Genomic DNA, 18,592 nt, shown 5'->3' on the forward strand with positions numbered 1-18,592 from the left:
TAGTAAACAAAATGATGGTATATTTTACAGTTGATGGAATATCAAACTTAATGAAGTATCGTAGTAACTACCTCATAGAGAGGTTGTCGAAATGATAAAATGAGTTAATACATTTATCCCCCACAGGGCAGTACCTAGAACTTGGATAAACACTACATAATTGTTAGCTACTGCTGCTAAGAAAACAGTCCTACTCACACAACAGCAGAAAAAACCCACACCAGCTACACAGTCCATATTTCTTTAAAATAACAAAGGATCACCAGCAATTGATAAGGACCACAGGATGCAAGAGAAATACCAGAAAACAAATAAAATTAACCCCAAGAGAAACATAGAACTCAGGGAATAGAAAAGTAAGTTTGCAAATTCTAGAGTATATATTTTGAGAGATTTAAGGAAGTATTACATTCGAGAAACAAAAGAGAATGCTATGGAAAAAAGAATAATCCCAAAACAAGATCTTACCAATTTTAAAAATATGATTTTCAAAATCAAAAATAAAATGGATGGTCCAAAAAAATAAAGTCAAGGAAATCACTCAGGAAAAAAAAAAAAAAAGAAGATTAAAAAATATGAGAGAAGGGGCGCTTGGGTGGCTCAGTCAGTTGAGCGTCCGACTTCAGCTCAGGTCACGATCTCACGGTTCGTGAGTTCGAGCCCCGCGTCAGGCTCTGGGCTGATGGCTCAGAGCCTGGAGCCTGCTTCCCATTCTGTGTCTCCCTCTCTCTCTGCCCCTCCCTCATTCATGCTCTGTCTCTCTCTGTCTCAAAAATAAATAAACATTAAAAAAATATGAGAGAAAAGATAGGTGATATAGAGGGCCGATATGGAAAGACAAGCATTTGATTTATGGGAGTACCAGAAAGAGATCAATAGAGGGGGTAAATTTCAAACCAAACAGTGTAAGACAGCTTCCCAAAGCTGAAGGTCACCAAACTTCAGACTAGAAAGTCCCATGTGCGTGGACGCAAGCACACACACACACACACACACACACAAGCCCCACCAAGTTCTCAGCACCACAAATGGGGAAGTAAAAACCTCACTTCTAGAACATATTGAAATTTCAAAACACCAAGCATAGGAGATGCTAAAAATCTCCAAAGAGAAACATGGATTAATTTGGCAACTGACTTCCCAACAACAACAAATACTAGAATATAAAGGCACAATTTTTGCCCCCGAATTTTATAAAAAATTATTTTCTTTTGGGGCACCTGGGTGGCTCAGTTGGTTAAGCATTCAACTTCGGCTCAGGTCATGATCTCATGGTTCGTGAGTTCGAGCCCCGTGTCGGGCTCTGTGCTGACAGCTCAGATTCTGCTTCAGATTCTGTGTCTCCCTCTATCTCTGCCCTTCCCCCACTCATAATCTGTCTCTCTCTCTCTCTCAAAAGTAAATAAACATTAAAAATTTTTAAAAATAAAATAAAATAAGTATTTTCTTTCCTTAAATAGACTTCATGCCCGACATGGAGACCAACATGGGGCTTGAGCTCACAACCCTGAGATCAAGACCTGAGCTGAGATCAAGAGTCAGACGCTTAACTGAATGAGCCACCCAGTACCCTTAAAAAATTATTCTCAACCTAGAATTCTATGTCTAGCTGAACTCTCACTTATATGTGAGAGGGGAATAAAGACATTTGCAGATACGCAAGGGCTCGGGAAGATTTTCGTCCCATACAGAATTTCTTAGGGAGTCTCCCGAGGGAGTATTCCAAAAACCCAGAGTATGACGAAACCAAGAAAGAGAAAGGAGATTTAGCAGAAGGTGAATTCAACCCGTGTGAAGGGAAGTCCCAGGATGACAGAGGTACAATAGGCCTACAGAGCACCGAGATTGGAGCAAGAGAACAGCCCCAGGAGGGAAGTTCCGGGGGCAAGAGAGACTTGCTAAAAACTGGGGGAAACTCAAAGCAATCGTCACTACAAATCATGTGGCAGAAGAGAAGGAAAGGCAATGAGCAAGTCCAGAAAACAATAAAAGGTCATGCAGGAAGTTTATGGTCTGAATGTGAAGCAAATTAAACTGTGGCCTAAGTTGAAAATGAAGGAACTGCTTTGTAGTTCCTTCCAGCAGGATGGTCCTGTGTGTTAAACTTCACGGTACTCTACCTGTACGACTGGGCCAAATTTTAAGCAATCGCCGTTTCAGTTCCTTGTTTCATTACTGGGAAGTGATTATTCTCAGGAAAAAATCATTCCAGTACTTATAGATTTTATTCCTGGTAGCCACCATCCCTAACTCCCAGAGTCTTGCACAACCTTTTACGTTTGGATGCTGACACAACAGGTGGACAAAAACGAGTATGAAGGTTTTGAAGTCTTGGCCTCTCTGCTTCCAGATTGGAAAACACCTCCCCTTTGCAGAGACAGACCAGTTTGCCAGAACACAAGGCCTCACCTCAAACTCGGTGTGACCTTTTCTCTTAATTGAGGAAAGCGGCTTCTTTCAGGAGAGCTTGAAGCCATTAGCTAGTGCTTTAGGTTCAGCCACTTTCAACATCTAAATCTGTCAAGTGCAAAATCAACAACAACTGCCTCCTCTCAAAGGACAACCCTTTCATAACCAATTAAACACATTGTAATTGAATGTTCTATCGCTAGCAATACCTAATAATTTCAAAGTTTGCAATTGAAGTTTGCTTCAATTTAGCGAGAATACTAATCAGCTTCAAGAAGGCTCAGAGTATCTTACCAAGGTCAAACTGCTCTTTTAAAAAAGGACCTGCTGGGGGCGCCTGGGTGGCTCCGTGGGTCAAGCGTCCAACTCTTGACTTCAGCTCAGGTCATGATCCCAGGGTTGTGGGATAGAGCCCCGCATGGAGGTCAAACTCCACGTCCGGCTCTGCAACGGCAGCGAGGACCCTGCTTGGAATTCTCTCTAACCCTACCCCCACCAAAAAAATAAATAAATAAACTTTTTAAAATTTGTAATTAATGAAAAAGGACCTGCTGGTGTCAGCCAGGATTGAAGTATAGCGAAAGAGAATGGGCCATTCGGGAGGGATGAAAGGGAGTTTGTGCGACAGCGAAGTGTGAGTTTGAGCCACCAGACTAGATTTAGCATCAAGAAGTGGAGGTTATTCTTCCAAGGGGTGCCCTGACGAAGGAAGGAGAGAGAAGGACCAGGAGCAAGAGGAAGAGGTCTGTTGAAGGGATTTGCTAAGGTGAGAGAGTCTTGAGCGAGTTTGTAGGTTGAGGAGAGGAATGAGAGCAGGAATAATGGAAGTGGGAGACAGAGCAGGGCAAATTGTTGAGGCAAAGTCCCAGAGGTTTGGGAGCAATGAGAATGAAAGCACACAGAAAGATTAACTGTATGTTTGCTGTTGTTATCGTTGTTGTTTGTTTTGTTTTGTTTTGTTTTGAGAGAGAGAGAGAGCATAAGCAGGGGAGAGGAGCAGAAGGGGGGGGGGGTGGTAGAGAATTTTAAGCAGGCTCCATGCTAGCCTGGAGTCCTACATGGGGCTCATCCCCCAACCCTGGGATCATGACCCAAGCCGAAATCAAGAGTTAGATGCTCTGGGCGCCTGGGTGGCTCAGTTGGTTAAACGTCCAACTCCAGCTCAGATCACGATCTCACGGTTCCAGAGTTCAAGCCCCATGTCGGGCTCTGTGCTGACAGCTCAGAGCCTGGAGACAGCTTCAGATTCTCCCTCTCCTGTCCCTCCCCTGGTCACACACACACACACACACACACTCTCTCTCTCTCTCTCTCTCCCTCAAAAATAAATAAAACATTTATTTTTTCTTTAAACATTTTCTTTAACTTTTAATGTTTTATTTATTTTTGAGAGAGAGAGAGAGAGAGAGAGAGAGAAGGAGTGGGAGAGAGGCAGAGAGAGAGGCAGACACAGAATCGGAAGCAGGCTCCAGGCTCTGAGCTGTCAGCACAGAGCCTGATGTGGGGCTCGAACTCACAAACCGTGAGATCATGACCTGAGCCAAAATCAGCCACTTAACCTCCTGAGCCACCCAGGCGGCCCTGGAAAGATTAACTTTGAATCAAAGGTGAGAGCCAGTAGTTCACCCTTCCTTTGAGACAGAATCGAAGGAGGTACGATGTGACGTTCCCATAAAGAAGTCTGGATTACGGGAAAAGGAGGTTCAGTTGTTCACCCCAACGACATCAATTTTGTACATGCAGCAGGAAACTAGGCCATCTGCTGAGAAAGAGGGGGATCCTGAAGTGGCTGAAATTAGTCATTAACAGAAATGGAAAAACAGAACTGGCCAGAGTTGTATAACAGGAGCTAAAACAACCATAACCCTGCCCCACCCCACAAAAAATTTAAAAAAAGAGAAAGAGAAAATATGTATATAACCTTGATGTGCATTCTCTTTCCAGCTAATGGTGTCCTAAACTTAAATCTAAAGAGAAGAAATTTTGGGGCTGCCTGAGTGACAAGGTCGGTTAAGCGCCGACTTTGGCTCAGGTCATGATCTCTCGGTTCATGGGTTGGAGCCCTGTGTCCAGCTCTGTGCTGACAGCTCGGAGCCTGGATCCTGCTTCAGATTCTGTGTCTCTCTCCCTCTCTCTTTGCCCCTCCCCTGCTCTCAATCTCTCTCTCTCTCTCAATAATAAAATAAACATCAAAAAATTTAAAAAAAAGAAAGAAAGAAAGAAAGAAAAGAAATTTCTATCCTATCCTCACATAGAGGAGGCTTCAAGGCTTGGCCCAGTTACTTTCTAATTTCCTGTTCTTAGGCAAGATACTTAGCTTCTCTGTGCCTCAGTTTCCTCATTTGTTAAAAAGGACTTTAAGATGGGAATGCAAGCTGGTGCAGCCACTCTGGAAAACGGTATGGAGGTTCCTCGAAAAACTAAAAATAGAACTACTCTACGACCCAGCAATTGCACTACTAGGCATTTATCCATGGGATACAGGTGTGCTGCTTCGAAGGGACACATGCACCCCCGTGTTTATAGCAGCACTATCAACAGTAGCCAAAGTATGGAGAGAGCCCAAATGTCCATCGATGGATGAATGGATAAAGAAGATGTGGTATATATATATATATATATATATATATATATATATATATATATATGTATATATGTATACACACACACACACACACAATGGAGTATTAGTCAGCAATCAAAAAGAATGAAATCTTGCCATTTGCATCTATGTGGATGGAACTGGAGGGTATTGTGCTAAGTGAAATTAGTCGGTCAGAGAAAGACAAAAATCCTATGACCTCACTCATATGAGGACTTTAAGAGACACAACAGATGAACATAAGGGAAGGGAAACAAAAATAACATAAAAACAGGGAGGGGTACAAAACAGAAGAGACTAATACATATGGAGAACAAACTGAGGGTTACAGGAGGGGTTGTGGGAGGGGGGATGGGCTAAATGGGTCAGGGGCACTAAGGAATCTACTCCTGAAATCATTGTTTCACTAGATGCTAACTAATTCGGATGTAAATTTTAAAAAATAAATAATAAAATTAAAATAATAATAATAAATAAATAAATAAATAAATAAATAAAAAGGACTTTAAGATTATTATGAATATTAAAAAATTATGTTCACAAAGTGCCTGGTATACAATAAGCCCTATATTCTATGTCTTCGCTTCTACCACTGTACTTGGTATTAGGCGATATTTCCATAGGTACAAAAATGTAAACTGAGGCTATCAGTTTCTAACTTTTAGAATCAGCTGACAGACAAAGCATGGAAGAGTTGCTTGTGGCTGAAGGTCAGAATGTAAATACTAACAACTCTGGCCATATAAAAATAAAACAGAATAAGGGACAAATAGCAGGATGTAGAAAGCTGAGAGAGAAAAGGACAGGAAACTTAGTATCTGCATCTTATAAAATGGGGAGTCATGTGAAATAATAGTGAAGAGTGACTAATAGTGCTGAAAACACATGAAATAAAAGAGGAGTTTAAGTTACTTAAGTTTACAAAGATAACACAGAAGTATTGTAATAATAATTTAACTATCAAACATGAGAAGAGAGGGTATATAGAGTATGAACTAAACCTCATCTGTCATGTTAAAGAATCAATGAGAAACAAAAGAACCAATGAATGGCACCAATTTGATAAACCAAGAGACAAAGGAATAAACACATTATTTGAAACTGTAATTCTCAACTCTGGTTGCACATGACTACCCACTTGGAGACTTAAAAATTTTTTTTTGTTTTGGGGACTAAAACTACATATAGATATTTTTTTTAAGTTCCGCAGGTGATTCTAACATGCGGCGGGGGTTGACAATCACTAATCTACCCAACCGGAAAACATAGCCAGTTAAAGAGCTTCCCTTCTGGGGGTGCCTGGGTGGCGCAGTCGGTTAAGCGTCCGACTTCAGCCAGGTCACGATCTCGCGGTCCGTGAGTTCGAGCCCCGCGTCGGGCTCTGGGCTGATGGCTCAGAGCCTGGAGCCTGTTTCCGATTCTGTGTCTCCCTCTCACTCTGCCCCTCCCCCCGTTCATGCTCTGTCTCTCTCTGTCCCAAAAAAATAAATAAAAAGTTGAAAAAAAAATTAAAAAAAAATAAAAATAAAAAAAATAAAGAGTTTCCCTTCTGGAAACAGGACAGTGGGATAGGTGTGGAGGTGAAAGGAGATGACCGATATTAATTTAGCCTTCATTCATTCATTCATTCATTCAACAAATATTATAGAAGGTCTTCTAGGTGGCAGGCACGGCTTCGGGCCCTTTTTCACCATAAACTCTCTAGTACCGTTTGATCTGTTTTCATGGACATGAGTGCTTGGAAAAAATGTTTCTAATGCAACAAAAACACAGCATTTTTACCTGAATCCTCATGTTTAAATACACTGGGCAGCTAGCAAGAACCACTTCTGCCTGCATAGAAAGCGTATCACTAATGAAGGGTGGTACAGGTGGAAGAAAACAATCTTTCACAAGGGGACAGCCAGGCTGTGACCCGACCGAGAAAAGACAAAGGGAATAGAGTAGCCACCCCACTGCACAGGCCCCTTTTCCTGTTGCCAGATGCCACTGACACAGGGCTGCCTGGCTGGGTTCAAAAGTAAAGAGCTGTACGGGCAATGGTCCCCAGAGTCCCTGAACCCTACAACAGAGTAAAGTGGGAGGGAGAAGATAGGCGGCAGGGAGGGCCAGGGTCTCAGTGCATTAACTCACCTCAACCAAGAGTAAGCCCCAAGTAGGTGGCTTACATAGTAGGTGAAATATACGGCCCTTTGATAAAAATTGCGACCATAATGCCTGTCATTTCAGTTTCTGTTGTTTTCAGCAGCAGCATGAAACATATACACGTTAATGAGATTCTTAGGCCATTTTGCAATAACACCCTAATGATTAGTAGACACCCCACCAAGGATTATTTGAGCGTACCAGTGAGGGCTGAGAGCTCATCCAAGAGAGAAGGTGCCCGGAGAGAAGAAAAGGCAACTGAGTAGGGAGACCCTCCAAAGGGAGCACACCTACTTCGAAATGGGTTTAGGGCCAGCCCTGCCTGTGCCAATCAAAAGCATAATGATTTGCATCTGTTAGTTTAACTGATCAACTGTCACCCGGGAAACACGAAATCTAGTATTTGCGTTAGGAAGACGGAATACAAGTTGGATCCATGTCAGTAATGGACATTGGGAGAAATGAGGAGCTATATGGAAGCCAACAAGACTTGGGTAGCTCCGTTGGGTAGGCAAAGGTGCAGAAAAGGAAGAACATGGAGATAAGACGCCACAAAGGATTGAGTGTGCCAAAGCAAGAGATGCATTTTGCATTTTGGAACTCAACATAATAACTATTTACACTTTGTGCATGTCTGAGGACTGTGTCTATTTCATAACTCTGGGACCTAGCTCAGTGCCCTATACATAGAAGGTACTCGACAGATATTATTGATTATGATTATAAAGATGCAGTTACATAGGGGGTGGAGAGATTGGGACCGAAAATAAGCTGACAGTCCAGAACCTGGAGCCTGTTTCGGATTCTCTGTCTCCCTCTCTCTCTGCCCCTCCCCTAATCATGTTCTGTCTCTCTCTCTCTCTCCCTCAAAAATGAATAAATGTTTATATATATATATACATATATATATATATGATTGGAAACAACCCATATGTATATGAAGAATAAAATATTTAAATAAACTATATGTTATATTCACACAATGGAATATTATGCCATTGTAAATAAGAATGACATTCTGCAAGTATTAATGCACAAAGATCTCCAAATCATATTGTTAAGTGAGAAAGCAAGTAAATATAGTGTGCTTTGCATGCTACCTTGCCTCTAAAAAGAGAGAGGGTATAAAAACCTATATTCGCAATTGTTCATATTTGCATAAAGAACCTCTAGAAGAATGCCCAAGAAACAAGAACAATGGTTGACTAGAATAAGGAGTGTTAAGAGTGGGATTTTGAACAGACGGGGAACAAGAATACAAAAAAGACTTTTTACCATATGCCTTTTCATATTCTTTAGTTTTCCAACCATTAAAATATTTTTTAAGCACTTATATAGCACTTGGCGTGTCAGCCACTGTTGCAAGCCATTTAAAATTAGTAACTCATTTATTTTTAATGTATTAACACAAATACTCAAAAGTTAATTTAAAACGCATCTTAGAAGTGCCATAACTGTATTGTGGTTATGCAAAAAATAATCTTTGTTCTTAGGAGACAAATTATTTAGAGATGGAATTATTTAGAGATGAAACTAGTATCTCATAACTTTATCTCATAACTTTCTTCGTAGCAGAGAAAAACATGTGCACATGCATCCATATGTGTGTATATGAGTATGGAGAGAGATAAAAAGATAAAGCAAACGTGTCCCCTCAAAAAATGATAAATCCAGGGGCGCCTGGGTGGCTCAGTCGGTTAAGCGTCCAACTTTGACTCAGGTCAAGATCTCACTGTTTGTGGGTTTGAGCCCCACATTGGGCTCTGCGCTGACAGCTTTGAGCCTGGAGCCTGTGTCTCAGATTCTGTGTCTCCCTCTCTGTCCCTCCCCCCCCCATCTCTCTCTCAAAAATAAATAAGCATTAAAATTTTTTTTCTAATGATAAATTCATGCAAAGGGTATATGAGTGACAATAGGCTTATTTGCGCAACTTTTTTTGTAGATTTGAAATTTTCCAAGGTAAACATTGGAAGGGAAAAAAACATCTCAGAAAAGTCCTTAAAAGTTAAATAGAACATTTCTATTTAGTTTCCATAAACTCTTTGGACTTGTTTTCAAGGCTCTTAGAATACATCTCAACTTATCTGTCCAGACTTCTTACACTGCTTGACCAAATCTTACCTTTGAATCACATCTCAAAATTTACTCTCTCAAGAGGTCTTTTTTTGAATTTTCCAAAATAATATGATCTCTCACCACTTTGCATACCTACAGTTTTTTTAATTTTATTGTTATATGAAACAAGAGATGATAATGCCTAATAGATGAGTATGTTAATATACTTAGCTATTTTACACACATTGTCTATAACAATAATTATAGATTATGAGTTAATCCCCAAGAATTTAACAATTGAAAGAAAAAAGAAGTGTCTCTGATAACTAAGAGGCAAGATTAATTTATGTGTAGTGGAAATGAATGAGATGGGCAGTCATTGGAAGGGGAGAGGCTATCAGCTCTCCCTTGCCCAAGCTTCTCCCTCTGCCTGCAACTCCCACCGCCCTTAACTCCTTCAGGTCTCAGTCCAGGCATACATCTTGAGGGAAGCCTTCTCTAATCTCCCTGCCGGGTTGAAGCCCCATTATAGCACCTGGACCTCTTCTCAGCCCTTAGCACATTGTATTTAACATTAGTATGGGGTTTTTTTTTTAATGTTTATTTATTTTTGAGAGAGAGGAGAGAACAGGGGAGGGGCAGAGAGAGACAGGGAGACACAGAATCTGAAGCAGGCCCCAGGCTCCAGGCTGTCAACACAGAGCCTGATGTGCAGCTCTAACTCACACTGGGAGATCATGACCTGAGCTGAAATCGGACGCTCAACCCACTGAGCCACCCAAGCGCCCCCATTAGTATGTTTAATTGACTACTATCTGCCTCCATTACCAGACTGTATGTTCCAGGAAGAAAGGGGCTGTTAATGCTTTTGTTCACCAGTGTCACCCCAATATCTAGCACAGTGTCAAATATAATAGGCCCTAGTATTTTTTTTTAATGAATAAAAAACTAAAATGTGTCCATCAGGAGGAAGAGGGGGAGAGTTGATGAGCCTTGGGAGAAAAAGAGAGGGGCAAAAATGAGCATCCAAGCACTCTCAAAGGGAAAAAAGAGGCTGAGTATCTGGATTCTACTGACTTCTACAATCAGTATATCCCATTTATACTACTTACATACATACATACATACATGCACACATGTGAACATAATTCTGCCCTTTCCCACCAATAATTATCACATTTTTAGAAGTGGGAAAGGCCTCTTTTTGCTTTTACTAACTTTTGTTCTCCCAAGAGTTTCTCATTTCCCTGAAATGACCCTATCAGGGTGGTTGTTCTGGAATTCCCAAGAGCCTACCCATCCCCTCAACTTTTCTAAGAAAAAACAGCTTTAAGTTTCCCATACGAAAATTATGTTTTCTTTCTCCAAAAAGCTACGCGTTCATCCCTGTTTATTTCCCTAAAGTAACAGGGACAAATTTTGGCTTCAACGAGTCACTGAATAATGACTGGTGATTTCCATTTCCAGTCTGTGTCGCAGCCTGGCACAAAAGCCACTGAGGGGATAACGGGACTTTTCAATAATCAGCTTCCTCAGAAGGAGTTTTACGCTGGGCAGTACTTAAGACTTTTAAAAAAATTTTTTAATGTTTTTATTTATTTTTGAGACAGAGAGAGACAGAGCATGAGCAGGGGTGGGGCAGAGAGAGAGGGAGACACAGAATCCGAAGTAGGCTCCAGGCTCCGAGGTGTCAGCACAGAGCCCGACGCGGGGCTCGAACTCACGGAGTGTGAGATCATTACCTGAGCTGAAGTCGGACGCTTAACCGACTGAGCCACCCAGGCGCCCCCCACCCCTTCTTTTTTTTTTTTTTTTTTTAAGACAAGTTCCCCAAACCCTCCGAGCGACCTTCCGTCCACCTCGGCGAGACCGACCACCCGCGGCGCTGCACCCGCCCCTTCTCTGGCGGGAAGGCGCGCGCCCGGCCGGCGGTTTTGGCGGCAGGGGTCACGTGGTCCCGCTGTGGCCAGTGAGGGACGCACATGGCGCGCGCGCGCGCGCGCGGCGGCCAGAAGCGGTCTCCCGCGCGGGCACCGGCGCGCCTTGTTCGCTCACGGCGACCGACCAGAGCGTGTGACCAAGAGACTGGGCGCCCGGAACACCCTGCCGGGCACCTCCGACTACCCTGCGCCTTGGCGTTCTTGACGCCGTACTGACACCTCCGTGTCCCTCTTACACCTCCCCCTTCAGCCTGCACACCCCCCTTCTCTAAACGCTTCAGCGTTTGGGGGAGAAACGCGCTGCTGGCTCCTGGGCCAGGGAACGAGCGGAAAGGACCTGGGAGGCTTGGGCCTGCTGCCACCTCACACTGAGCGACCCCTTGTCTCCTATTGTTTGGCAGTCCTTGGACACACACCGGTGGCCCACCAGGCTACAATACTTGTCACAAATAAGATTTCACAGTCATAATAAAATGAGAGTTCTAGGCACAGAAACAAACACGTAGATTAGGTTGTTGGCTGTTACTCTAGAAATCAAACTTAGTAGCTTTATTAATTCAGCCTCCTTATGCTTTCGAGGTGAAACTAATGAGGAAAATATCTTGGGTAAATGTGGCAACCGCCCACACGGCACCTCTGAAGGTGTTCGAGGAGGAAATCTGCGAGGATCAAGTGGCATGGCGAAGTGTGAGAACATACCGAGAAAAGTTTACAGTAAAATATACGTTCCAGAACAGTGATAACTTTAGGAATATGCTAAAAACCACTGGATTGTGCCCTTTAAAAGGTTGAATTTTATGGTATATGGATTACATCTCAATCTAAAAAAAAAAAAGATACGTGCCAGAAGGTATTCCTAGGTGACAGAATCTCAGGCTCTGAAAAATTATTGTTGACATCTGCACAAATCAAAATTCAATATTTTAGTCAATTTAGTTCTTCCTGGAAAACAGATACCATGTCTGATATGGTGGCTGGAGACTATCAGCCTGAAATGTCCATCTTCTCAGTGGCATATAATTCTTTTGACACTGGATAATAGTTTGAGATTTGCTTTAATTCTTCCTTTCGGGTGTCTAGCATATTCTTTTTTTTTTTTTTTTTTTTAATGTTTATTTATTTTTGAGAGAGAGAGACAGAGTGCAAGCGGGGGAGGGGCAGAGAGTGGGAGACACAGAATCCGAAGCAGGTTCCAGGCTCTGAGCTGTCAGCACAGAGCTGGACGCGGGGCTGGAACTCACAACAATGAGATCATGACCTAAGCTGAAGTAGCACGCTTAACCCACGGAGCCACCCAGGGGCCCATGGCTAGCATATTTTTAATCTAAAAGTCTAAAACCCCATAAACTTAACCCCAACACTCTCTAATGCTCCTCAAAATATAAAACTTTAATTTTCCAACATTCAAGGGCATCTAGGAATCATGCAAATTTTTGCAAAACAAAAATGCAAGTTTATCTTTCCTTCATGTTCTTTCCTATATCGGCAAAATCAAAGAGGAATCGAAACTGAATTTTCCCTGCTTAACATTGCCGGGTCAAGTTACAGACATGTTTTCGTTAAAAGACAAATTGGATCTGTTTTAGTTAATTTGCAATCATCTTCAGGAGTTGTCACATCAACAATTCAGAACTAATAGAAACTAAGAGATTTAATACCATGAAGCAAAGTCAGTTTTAGATTTTTACCACCTAAGAATATTGATGAATAGATTTACCACTATCTTCTCACAATTAATGTTTAAGTAATCTATTTAATGTCCAATTTTATGTCCTCAACACCAAGAAAAATATTTATCTTAGCTTAAGGCAAGTAGTATCTTACCTGGGCTTCTTGACATGGCTGAAACTGGCTGGGAGCTAACAAGTCGGGTCATGTACTCCTTCTGAAAACTGTATTTCACCACAGGGATTTGCAACAATTTGTTACTTTGGGAGAGGGATTCAGAAGTTCTTTAGGTTCACAAACAATGGCATCATGTTTTTCTCTGTTGAAAAATATATCTTCAGAGAATTTCCCCCATCCGTATATATTCAGTATGTTTGATGAATATTAATGTTCCAACATTACAAGCAGCCTTTATTCTATGCATAAAAGGGTTATGGTTTTGAGTGGAAAATGGAACAGGGTAATTAAGGTCTTTTTCAACTTAGATAAACATCTTTCTATGTTGTTCGTCTTTAGATCTAACACCACCCCACATTCTCATCTCCAAACACTTTTTCTTCATCTTTTCAACAGCCACATTCTACCAAGAGAGCAGTCTAAATTAGTATGCATAGATAAAGGGAGACGAATTAGTGTAGCCAAAAGAAAATAGATTAAAAACCTAGAGATGGGGAGGATTGGAGATGAAATACATTTTGTCCTACTATCTTGTATGTGTGTGATTTTGTATTATCTCTTTAATTCTCCATATACATGTAGTCCATCCCTACAGACACTAATGAAGACTATTCTCCACCCCACCCCGCCCCCTTTTTTCCAGTATTGTAGCACCAATCCATAATATTGAAGAATTGAACTGAGATTTTCATTGTTTACCAGTACACTTAATTCTCTTGACTTAAAAGTTGGCCACAGAGTTTCACTTTCTAGTTTTTTTACTTTACCTTCCAAATCTAAGCAGTTACGGGAAAGGGAAGGAACGGTTAAGAGAAGCCAGACAGTAAAGAACAACCAAAGAAAGTAACAGGAGAGGCCTTCAAGAGCCTTAGATCAGTGCTATCCAGTAAAAGATGTGAACCACATATGTAATTTTAAGGTTTCTAGCAGCTACGCTAAAGTAAAAAGAAACATGTAAAATTTATTTTAATGATATATTTTTTAACCAAATATATCCCCCAATAAATCCAAATGTTATCATTCCAACAGGTGATCAATACACAAAATTATTAAGGAAGTATCTTACATTCTTGTTAATGTACGTCTTCAAAATCCAGTATATATTTGACACTTACAATACATCTCAACTCAGACTAGCCACATTTCCGGTGCTCAGGAGCTACATGTGACTAGTGGCTGCATTGCAGCTTTAGGCAAAAAATCAAGAACCAAAAAGAAATGACTGAAAGTAAAGCAATAGGCAGCTTTCTGAGCTATGCAAACCAAGAGCGGGTGGGAATCATCAAGTAGAATTCTGACTCAGTTTTCAAATGTACTACATTTTCCAGTGCAGAATGCTGCTTGAATATTTTGATTTTTGTAATTTGGGCCAGGTTACGGAAGAGGGAGCTATGGGTTGAAGGGTTGTAAGTGCCTGGGCATTTTTGGTATCTTGGGCAGTTGGACAGTATTTTTTAAATCTCTGTGACTTATTTATTTTATAACTAAAAGTTTGTACGTCTTCATCCCCTTCACCTATTTTAACAGCTTGACATTTTAACTATATTCATCAGGCAAACTTCTGATCCTAATTTGACTTCTCAAGTAAACTTTACATTGGAAAAAGGACATGCTCTCCAGCTAATGCATCACGGCCAAATCAGCCCTGAATAAAATTATTAAATTAGTAATTAGTCGAAGTTGACAGTCAAGATACAGAGTGAGGTTCTTATCTGAAAAGAGCCAGATAGCCTTACCATTGCGAGATTGTCATTTTGTACTATGTATTCGTATGACATTGCTAGAAAACTCAGAATAAAATATGTAATCGTGACCTTTTAAAATAAACAATCAAAATAAAATAAAGTAAACAATCAAGAGTGTTGGAATTGAGGGGTGCCTGGGTGGCTCAGTCAGTTAAGCATCTGACTTCGGCTCAGGTCATGATCTCACAATCCACAGTCTGTGGGTTCGAGCCCTGCATCAGGCTCTGTGCTGACAGCTCAGAGCCTGGAGCCTACTTCAGATTCTGTGACCCCTACTTTCTGCCTCTCCCCTGCTTGCGCTCTGTCTCTCTCTCTCTCTCTCTCTCTCTCAAAAATAAACAAACATTTAAAAAAAAAAAAGAATGTTGGAATTGATTTTCCCCAAATAGGTTTTCATTATCATTTTTCCCAAACAATTCTGCAGGATGTTGAGAGGTTATTATTATTGAAAAATAATCCACAGTAATTATATTTTTCATCCAAAATATACTTTTAAATATATATAAGAAAAGCACTATGCTCTTTTATAATTAGATAATTAGATAATTGCCTTTAGGAAATAGTGTGCCTACCTGAAAACACCAGCAAATCCCATGACTCCTGAAAGCATGATAATGGATTTGCACATGGAAGCGAAGCAGCTACTGATCTGATGTATGTTGTCTATTTAATAATCATTGGTTTATGCTTGTCTTATTATTTCAATATGCATTTATGATATTTTTCACTCAATAAATTATTTTATCTACTTTGGAAGTTGTTCTGACTTAAAGTTTAAAGTACATATGAGACTAGAATTTAAATTAAAAAATGGGGTGCCTGGGTGGCTCAGTCAGTTAAGTGTCTGACTTCAGCTCAGAACATGATCTCATGGTTCATGAGTTTCAGCCCTGCGCTCTGTGCTGACAGCTCAGAGCCTGGAGCCTGCCTTGGATTCGGTGTCTCCCTCTCTCTCTGCTTCTCCCCTGCTCACGCTGTCTCTCTCTCTCTCCTTCAAAAATAAATAAACTTTTAAAAAATTAAAAATAAATGGGGGCGCCTGGGTGGCTTAGTCGGTTGAGCATCTATCTGACTTCAGCTCAGGTCACAATCTCGCGGTTCGTGGGTCTGTGCTGACAGCTCAGAGCCCGGAGCCTGCTTCTGATTCTGTGTCTCCCTCTCTCTCTGCCCTTCCCTTGCTTGTGTTCTCTCTCTCTCTCTCTCTGAAAAATAAGTAAACATTAAAAAAAATTAAAAATAAATACATAAATAAACATTTTAAAATTTTAATAAAAAATGAAAATAAATAAAATCCTAAAAAATAGGTATGAGTGAAGTTTTTATCATTTCTTACAGCAAGTAATTCATGTATGGATTTACTCGTTTTTATTTTATTTGAGAGAGAGAGAGAGAGCATGAGCAGGGGAGAGGGGCAGAGGGGGAGAGAGAGAATCTTAAGCCCAAAGTGGGACTCTATCCCACGAGATCATGGGATCATGACCAGCCTGAGATCATGAACTGAGCTGAAATCAAGAGTCAGATGCTCCACCCAGCTGCCCCAGGATTTACATTTTGCTGCCTATGTATGGTAAGCTGAATAACGGTCTCCCAAAGATGTTCACATCATAATCCCCAGAACCTGTAGATATTTCACCTTATACAGCAAAATAGATTTTGCTGATGTGGTTAAATTAAAAGCTGTTGAGAAATACCTAATTATCATGGATTATCTGGGTAAAACCTAATCCCATGGGTCCTTATAAGAGGGAATCAGAAAGGTCAGAGTCAGAGAAGGAGGTACGACGATGGAAGCAGAGGTCAGAATGATATGAGAAAGATTCTATGAACCTACGAATAGAGGAAGCCTCTGGAAACTAAAAAAGGCAAGAAAAATGATTCTCCCCTAGAGCCTCCAGAGGAATGCAGCCTTGCAAACCCATTTTAGATTTCTGACTTCCAGCACTAGAAGATAATAATAAATTTGTGTTTTGGTCACTCAGTCTCTGGTCATTTATAACAGCAGAAACTCATACACTATGCTGATCTGAGTGCACATTACTATCAGTACATTTTAATTTTACTTTTTTTATTGTTTGTAATGTTTATTTATTTTCGAGAGAGAGAGGAATGGGCAGAGAGAGAGGGAGACAGAAGATTCTAAGCGGGCTCTTCGCTGACAACAGAGGGCCAAATGCGGGGCTCGAACTCACGAACCATGAGCTGAAGTCGGATGCTCAGCCAACTGAGCCACTCAGGCACCCCTAGTACATTATAATTTGAAAAGTGTTCATTGTAAAATAAGTTTGGAGATGGACAAGAGTCCATATTATAGTATTTCTGTAACAATAATTGAACAATCATAAAAACTAAGATCGTTAAACTCTAAATAACTACTTCTTGGTTGGTAGTAACTGTGAATCCAGCTACAAATCTTTTTTTTTTTTTTTTTTTTTTTTTTTAAGTAATCTCTACACCCAACTTGGGGCTTGAACTCACAACCTCAAGATCAAGAGTTGCATGCTCTACTGACTGAGCCAGCCACGTGCCCCTAGTCACAAATTTTTATAATGAGTAATGTATGTTGATTAACAATGAAAAATAGATATATTAATCCCCTACTAAATGCTAAGTATTGCACTAGACACAGGGGATATAGCAGTCAGCAAGACAGAAGTGGTCCCTTCCCTTGTGGAGGTAACAATCTAGCAGGGGAGGCAGACATATATACTTAATTAGAATCAAGGTAGGTAGGGGCGCCTGGGTGGCGCAGTCGGTTGAGCGTCCGACTTCAGCCAGGTCACGATCTCGCGGTCCGTGAGTTCGAGCCCCGCGTCGGGCTCTGGGCTGATGGCTCAGAGCCTGGAGCCTGTTTCCGATTCTGTGTCTCCCTCTCTCTCTGCCCCTCCCCCGTTCATGCTGTGTCTCTCTCTGTCCCCAAAATAAATAAACGTTGAAAAAAAAAATTAAAAAAAAAAAAAAAGAATCAAGGTAGGTATTGTGAGAATATACTATAGGGAGTGGACCTAACCTAGTCTGGGGGGTCAGACAGGACTCATCTAAGAATGATGTTTAAGCTGGGATCTAAAAGATGACATGGGGAGGGTGGCGCCTGGGTGGCTCAGTCAGTTGGGTGTCCGACTTCAGCTCGGGTCATGACCTTCCAACTTGTGGATTGGAGCCCCGTGTTGGGCTCTGTGCTGACAGCTCAGAGCCTAGAGCCTGCTTTGGATTCTGTCTCCCTCTCTCTCTGCCCCTCCCCTGTTCACACTCTGTCTCTCTCTCTCTCTCTCCTCTCACAAATAAATAATAAAACATTAAAAATAAATAAATAAAAGATTACTTGGAATTGGCCAAGAGGGAAGAGGAGGGAGGGAAAAGGAATGTGTCAGAGAACCAGTACACCACATGCAAAAGCCCAAAGGCAGTCAAGAATTCAAGGCACTTGAAGAACTAAAAAACAGTGAAGGCTTTTCAATTCAAGATAGCAGAGATCTTCCCCTATCACTTCTCTCAAAAATAACAAGGAAGCAAAGGAAAAGACAGATTTCATTTTGATTGACCTGGTAGTCACCCCAAACTGCAATGCGTGAAAATAGAAAATGGAGGATTTAGCAGACGCAAAGAAGGTCAAGCCAAAGTGGTTGGAGAAGGAGAAACCAAGGAGAAGCAAGGCAGGTCACCCTGAGAAACCCTGGGAAGACTCAAGAAGTTAGAGAAATGGAGATGGGAGGAATGTAGTGCTGAAAAGGGAGATTTGTTAGAAAATTTGTTTAATAAGTGGACAGATCCCCACATCCCCACTCCACCTGATATCATCAGGCTACTCCTTTCACCTCCACGGGAAACAGGAAATGTCACCTCTGGAGAAAGTA

The 18,592-nt window shown here is 41.3% G+C and overlaps 1 protein-coding gene across 1 annotated transcript in view; it reads right to left on the reverse strand.

The window, feature by feature from the left end:
* PXT1 (peroxisomal testis enriched protein 1) overlaps window positions 1-15,369 on the reverse strand; it is a 29,408-nt gene extending 14,039 nt beyond the window's left edge. The window contains 3 exon segments of the mRNA XM_045500908.1: window positions 12,976-13,053; window positions 13,056-13,138; window positions 15,314-15,369. Of these exon segments, the coding sequence (XP_045356864.1) occupies window positions 12,976-13,053; window positions 13,056-13,138; window positions 15,314-15,369 (217 nt within the window).
* Between the last annotated feature and the right edge of the window lie 3,223 nt (window positions 15,370-18,592).

This window comes from Leopardus geoffroyi, chromosome B2 (genome assembly GCF_018350155.1).
Source record: "Leopardus geoffroyi isolate Oge1 chromosome B2, O.geoffroyi_Oge1_pat1.0, whole genome shotgun sequence".
NCBI classification, from domain to species: domain Eukaryota; kingdom Metazoa; phylum Chordata; class Mammalia; order Carnivora; family Felidae; genus Leopardus; species Leopardus geoffroyi.